This window comes from Aulonocara stuartgranti (assembly GCF_965226115.1).
Source record: "Aulonocara stuartgranti genome assembly, chromosome: 4".
Lineage (NCBI taxonomy): Eukaryota > Metazoa > Chordata > Actinopteri > Cichliformes > Cichlidae > Aulonocara > Aulonocara stuartgranti.
Genome location: NC_138942.1, coordinates 1675227 through 1682953, shown reverse-complemented (window position 1 = coordinate 1682953; position 7727 = coordinate 1675227). Strand labels below are relative to the sequence as shown.

Below are 7727 nucleotides of genomic sequence, written 5' to 3'. Positions count from 1 at the left end.
TTTAGGAAAATATTATATATATATATTCCAACCAAAGTCTGAATATATAGAATGAAACTTGAATATATAGAATGAAGCTTGAATATATAGAATGAAACTTGAATATATAGGATGAAACTTGAATATATAGAATGATCTTTTGAATATATAGAATGAAACTTGAATATATAGGATGAAACTTGAATATATAGAATGAAGCTTGAATATATAGAATGAAACTTGAATATATAGAATGAAACTTGAATATATAGGATGAAACTTGAATATATAGAATGAAGCTTGAATATATAGAATGAAACTTGAATATATAGGATGAAACTTGAATATATAGAATGATCTTTTGAATATATAGAATGAAGCTTGAATATATAGAATGAAACTTGAATATATAGGATGAAACTTGAATATATAGAATGAAGCTTGAATATATAGAATGAAACTTGAATATATAGGATGAAACTTGAATATATAGGATGAAACTTGAATATATAGAATGATCTTTTGAATATATAGAATGAAGCTTGAATATATAGAATGAAACTTGAATATATAGGATGAAACTTGAATATATATAGAATGATCTTCTGAATATATAGAATGAAACTTGACGTCACGGAGGCGCTTGCGCCATCTAGTGTTTTCCTTGTTTGTACCTGCGAGGAATGGCACTATGAGCCAGTCCGCACGGAATTTTGTGGCTCAAATTCTAAGTAATGAGGAGCTAATTAACACCCTGGCAAATGCATGTTCTGGGCAACCTAATATTTGTACTAGTGTACCGCATCGTACTACTGATGAAGAAATTTATTCACTTTTTCGTCGTGGAAGACCAAATGCAGTGAACCTCTCCGGTCAGATAACCCCTGGTTATCCAGCTAACGTTACTGCGGTCAAGTGAGCCCTCACTTACGAAGTCGCAGTCAAGCTAGCCGCCCCGCCAGCCGCACCTAAAATGTTGTTGCACTACTCTTACGCATATTACGGTATAGGTGCCGACTGGCTTAGAAACGCAGTGTTTTCTGTCCTGACACTATTTTACTTCACAATCCACTCCCAGTTTTGGTTAATCTCCACTTTCACCCCTGTGATCCACAGCCCAAATTACTGTATGATTCAGAGAAAATTAACAATAAAATTTACCCAATTTACTCAACTATACTTTTAATGTCCTCATCTTTGAGCTCAGATTACAGGAAAACTGAAAGAGGTGACGCAGATATCTCACTGGATTATGACTCTGGGTGACCCCCACTCTGCATGCTGTGATCCACAGCCAAAATTACTGTACAGTTTTTGAGAAAATTGATAGTAAAATCTTCCCATTTTGCTTTACTGTACTCTACATATTGACATCTTTGATCTCCGATTACAGGAAAACTGTAAGAGGTGACGCAGATATTTCACTGGATTATGAATCTAGGCTGTCGCCACTCTTCACCCTGTGATCCACAGCCAAAATTACTGTACGGATTTTGAGAAAATTGATAGTAAACTTTGCACAATTTACTCTACTGTACTCTATATATTCTCATCTTTGAGCTTAGATTACAGGAAAACTGTATTACTACTACACAGTTTAGATACACTCAACAAAAATATAAACGCAACACCTTTGTTACTGCTCCCATTCCCCATGGGATGGACGTAGAGACCGAAAATTCATTCCAGATACACAATATAACCATCCCTCCCAAACAGTGGTCACAAATCAGTCCAAATGTGTGGTAGTGGGCACATCTGCCATATTGAGATAATCCATCCCACCTCACAGGTGTGCCACATCAGGATGCTGATCTGACATCATGAGTAGTGCACAGGTGTACCTCAGACTGCCCACAACAAAAGGCCACCCTGGAATGTGCAGTTTTGTCTCACAGCAAAATGCCACAGATGCCACAAGCAATGAGGGAGCGTGCAATTGGCATGCTGACAGCAGGAATGTCAACCAGATCTGTCGCCCGTGCATTGAATGTTCATTTCTCAACCATAAGCCGTCTCCACAGGCGTTTCAGAGAATATGGCAGCATATCCAACCGGCCTCACAACCGCAGACCTCGTGTAACCACACCAGCCCAGGACCTCCACATCCAGCAGGTTCACCTCCAAGATCGTCTGAGACCAGCCACCCAGACAGCTGCTGGAACAACTGGTTTGCACAACCAAACAATTTCTGCACAAACTGTCAGAAACCGTCTCAGGGACGCTCAACTGCATGCCCGTCGTCCTCATCAGGGTCTTGACCTGACTCCAGCTCGTCGCCGTAACAGACTTGTGTGGGAAAATGCTCACATTCGATGGCGTCTGGCACGTTGGAGAGGTGTGCGCTTCACGGATGAATCATGGTTCACATTGTTCAGGGCAGATGGCAGCTGAGAATGTCCCAGTTCTTGCATGGCCAGCATACTCACCGGACATGTCACCCATTGAGCATGTTCGGGATGTGCTTGACCGGCGTATACGACAGCGTGTACCAGTTCCCACGAATATCCAACAACCTCGCACAGCCATTGAAGTGGAGTGGACCAACATTCCACAGGCCACAATTGACAATCTGATAGACTCCATGCGACGATGTGTTGCACTGCATGAGGCAAATGGTGGTCACACCAGATACTGACCGGTTCTGGGTCCCCAGACCCCCAATAGCGCAAAAAACTGCACATTCCAGGGTGGGCTTTTGTTGTGGGCAGTCTGAGGTACACCTGTGCACTACTCATGATGTCAGATCAGCATCCTGATGTGGCACACCTGTGAGGTGGGATGGATTATCTCAATATAGCAGATGTGCCCACTACCACACATTTGGACTGATTTGTGACCACTGTTTGGGAGGGATGGTTATATTGTGTATCTGGAATGAATTTTAGGTCTCTACGTCCATCCCATGGGGAATGAGAGCAGTAACAAAGGTGTTGCATTTATATTTTTGTTGAGTGTATCTAAACTGTGTAGTAGTAATATGAGAAATCAGTAATCTGAGAAATGTAATTTCTCACCCTGACCGGTTGAGGCAGATGGCCCCGCCCCTCCCTGAGCCTGGTTCTGCCGGAGGTTTCTTCCTGTTAAAAGGGAGTTTTTCCTTCCCACTGTTGCTCATAGGGGGTCATATGATTGTTGGGTTTTTCTCTGTATGTATTATTGTAAGGTTTAACTTATTATGTAAGTGCCTTAAGTTGACTATTGTTGTGATTAAGCACTGAATAAATAATGTCTAAAACTGAAGTTGATACTTGAGGTGGTGTGTGAATGACATTTTGAAAAATTTAAATTGTGTGTGGAAAGACATTTCTTGTAGTTAAGCAAATACTTCAATGAACTCATTTTGTTTGGTAATGGAATAGGATTTAATTTTCTCAAAATCCGTACAGTAATTTTGGCTGTGGATCACAGGGTGCAGAGTGGGGGTCACCCAGAGTCATAATCCAGTGAGATATCTGCGTCACCTCTTACAGTTTTCCTGTAATCTGAGGTTAAAGACGAGGATATTAAAAGTACAGTAGAGTAAATTGTGCAAAGTTTACTATCAATTTTCTCAAAAACCGTACAGTAATTTTGGCTGTGGATCACAGGGTGAAGAGTGGCGACAGCCTAGAGTCAGAATACAGTGAGATATCTGCGTCACCTCTTATAGTTTTCCTGTAATCTGAGGCCAAAGATGTCAATATGTAGAGTACAGTAAAGCAAAATGGGAAGATTTTGCTATGAATTTTCTCAAAATCCATACAGTAATTTTTGCTGTGGATCACAGGGTGCAGAGTGGGGGTCACCCAGAGTCATAATCCAGTGAGATATCTGCGTCACCTCTTACAGTTTTCCTGTAATCTGAGCTCAAAGATGTCAATATATAAAGTACAGTAGAGTAAATTGTGCAAAGTTTACTATCAATTTTCTCAAAATCCGTACAGTAATTTTGGCTGTGGATCACAGGGTGAAGAGTGGAGATGGCCTAGATTCATAATCCAGTGAAATATCTGCGTCACCTCTTACAGTTTTCCTGTAATCGGAGATCAAAGATGTCAATATGTAGAGTACAGTAAAGCAAAATGGGAAGATTTTACTATCAATTTTCTCAAAAACTGTACAGTAATTTTGGCTGTGGATCACAGCATGCAGAGTGGGGGTCACCCAGAGTCATAATCCAGTGAGATATCTGCGTCACCTCTTTCAGTTTTCCTGTAATCTGAGCTCAAAGATGAGGACATTAAAAGTATAGTTGAGTAAATTGGGTAAATTTTATTGTTAATTTTCTCTGAATCATACAGTAATTTGGGCTGTGGATCACAGGGGTGAAAGTGGAGATTAACCAAAACTGGGAGTGGATTGTGAAGTAAAATAGTGTCAGGACAGAAAACACTGCGTTTCTAAGCCAGTCGGCACCTATACCGTAATATGCGTAAGAGTAGTGCAACAACATTTTAGGTGCGGCTGGCGGGGCGGCTAGCTTGACTGCGACTTCGTAAGTGAGGGCTCACTTGACCGCAGTAACGTTAGCTGGATAACCAGGGGTTATCTGACCGGAGAGGTTCACTGCATTTGGTCTTCCACGACGAAAAAGTGAATAAATTTCTTCATCAGTAGTACGATGCGGTACACTAGTACAAATATTAGGTTGCCCAGAACATGCATTTGCCAGGGTGTTAATTAGCTCCTCATTACTTAGAATTTGAGCCACAAAATTCCGTGCGGACTGGCTCATAGTGCCATTCCTCGCAGGTACAAACAAGGAAAACACTAGATGGCGCAAGCGCCTCCGTGACGTCAAGTTTCATTCTATATATTCAGAAGATCATTTTATATATTCAAGCTTCATTCTATATATTCAAGCTTCATTCTATATATTCAAGCTTCATTCTATATATTCAAGCTTCATTTTATATATTCAAGTTTCATTCTATATATTCAAAAGATCATTTTATATATTCAAGTTTCATTCTATATATTCAAAAGATCATTTTATATATTCAAGCTTCATTCTATATATTCAAAAGATCATTTTATATATTCAAGCTTCATTCTATATATTCAAAAGATCATTCTATATATTCAAGTTTCATTCTATATATTCAGACTTTGGTTGGAATATATATATAATATTTTCCTAAAGGGCATGCCATAATATATATATATATATATATATATATACGTATATATATATATATATATACGTATATATATATATATATATACGTATATATATATATATATATATATATACGTATATATACGTATATACGTATATATACGTATATATACGTATATATATATACGTATATATATATATATATACGTATATATATATATACGTATATATATATACGTATATATATATACGTATATATACGTATATATATATACGTATATATACGTATATATATATACGTATATATACGTATATATATATACGTATATATACGTATATATATATACGTATATATATATACGTATATATATATACGTATATATACGTATATATATATACGTATATATATATACGTATATATATATATATATACGTATATATATATATATACGTATATATATATATACGTGGGGAACAAACACAGCTGAAACTAATCAAGGGTGATGTGACAAGAAAAGTAATACGGGGAACAAACACAGAAGAAAACAGCTACCAAATTAAAAAAAGCAAACTCAATGATGGTGTTGGAACCATCGGCAGGTCTGCAGTCGTGGGTGAAGATACAAGGGGACATGGGGTTAGGCTCAAGGAACGAAATATAAGACATAACTATAAACCAGAGTACAAAATTTAGTGAACTCAAAAGAAGAAAGTAAAACTAAAAATATTATCATAAAGAACCCGTACAGAGGATCAGAACAATCAACATAAATTAAAAATTACAAACACAATGCAGTTAACAACTCTATAGAGGGGAAGAGGAAACAGAGAACCAGAAGACAACTAAAAAGCCCAAAACCAAACAGATTAAATCCAAATTTATCATCACGTCTTAAATTGGCTGTTTTGAATTCCTCACTTTAGCAGGAAAGTCGGGAGCCTGTTTTGTCACACACACCTTCATCGGTAACACCTGCACTGTGGTGCAATACTTACAGTCACCTTCAACAAGAGGAAACATCCTCTCAGTGAAGGTGTGTGTGAAGGTGTGTACGTGTGTGTCAGTGTCAAGATCAGAGAATGACAGCTTCCCTCCGTCCCAGTCCAGAGTCACTCTGATCCTCTGGAGCTTCCTCCTTACTGGGAGAAAAGACACCGGAGCTGGTGGTGCCCATTCATAATATCGATCATTTTGATGCCCTATTTCCAGAAATCCAGATTGTATGTGTCCCTTTCTCTGACAGGACTCTGCTGACACACCTGTTATCCACAGTTTGCTGTCTCCAACCTGAACGTCCCAGCTGTGAGTCCCTGACTTAAAGCCTTCAGAGCCCAGGACAGCACAGCTGTCTCCATCAAACCTCTCGGGATTATCAGGAAGCTGCTGCCTCTCTCCTGTTCTAAAGCTGCTCAGATCTTCAGAGAGGAGGACTTCAGGGTGAGCGGTGTTAGGGTCCAGGATCGCAGGCGTGTAGGACACCAAGTCCTTCATCTTGTTCCAGATGTTGAAGGTCAGGTTGCCCAGGTGTTTGGCCTGGTCTATCAGAGCTCCTGAGGGCAGCTGTGGATCATCCAGCAGGGGGCAGCGCTGGACTCTTTCCACTGCAGCCTTGTAGTTGTGCAGGAACGAGACGTCTTCAGCTCTCAGCTCCTCCTCTGTGGCTCTGACTGTGTCTGAAAGAGCTGCTATCTCTCTGCTCAGAGCCTCCACCCTCTCCTCCATCCTCCCTCTCCTCTGCTCCTCTTCCTCCCTCAGTGCAGCCAGCTTGGCCTCCTCTTCTCCTTCTAGAAACTGGTGAAGTTTCTTAAACTGCTCCTTAATCTGCCTCCCTGTGCGTCGGACCTGGGCCTTAATGTGTTCTGCTGTTTGGTCAAACTTCACTTTGACTTCTTCACAGACCTTTAACTTCTTCTTTACGGGCTCCAGAGCTTCCCGAAGCTTGTGCTTGTGTTGTCGTGCAGCTTCATCGATGGGTCTGAATCTGTGCTTGTTGTGTTTGTCAGAGTCTCTGCAGACGACACACACTGGCTGCTGATGGTCCAAACAGAAGAGTCTGAGTTTCTCAGAGTGCAGACTGCAGAGACCCTCTGAAGCTCGCTGATCTCTCTGCTGTAGGAAGGACTCACACAGGTTCTTTAAAGCCAGGTTACGAGGTGGATCGTCCCTTGAAGATCTTCTCCTGCAAACTGGACACTTGTGTGTTGAGTCTGCTCTCCACCAGCTCTTCAGACAGTCTGTACAGAAGCTGTGGCCACATGACAGAACAACAGGATCTGAGAAGATGTTCTGACACACCGAGCAGTTAAGATCCTTGTCTGATCCGGAAGCCATCGAGTTTGTGAATGAAGCTGAAAACAGGAAGTACAGTCAGTCCTGGTTCTCCTTCTCCTCTTCACTGAAACGTCCTCTGAGTCGTATGTTTAGACTAACTTACTTTCAGTGTGGCTGTTGTTGTCTTTGTGTCCTGCAGCTGGACTCGCTCAGAGGAAGCTGGTACTTTGGTCTGATGGTGTATGTGTGTCTCTTTAGTCAGGAACAATAGCAAGGTGTTTCCTAGTTTCTTTCAAGTGAGTCAGTGGGGGGCGGGGCTTTGTCAGAACTGCTCAGGTAAGATGTTTTTCCCAGAGTACAAAAGCCGACCTGTCA

At 40.5% G+C, this 7727-nt stretch overlaps 1 protein-coding gene across 1 annotated transcript; it reads right to left on the bottom strand.

The window, feature by feature from the left end:
• Positions 1 to 5553: 5553 nt before the first annotated feature.
• Positions 5554 to 7727, bottom strand: LOC309704220 (nuclear factor 7, brain-like). The gene is made up of 2 exons (XM_082529268.1): positions 7516 to 7727; positions 5554 to 7429 (listed from the first exon to the last, which is right to left on the bottom strand). The coding sequence occupies exon 2, from the start codon at positions 7410 to 7412 to the stop codon at positions 5973 to 5975; it is 1440 nt and encodes a 479-aa protein (XP_082385394.1). The 5' UTR covers positions 7413 to 7429; positions 7516 to 7727; the 3' UTR covers positions 5554 to 5972.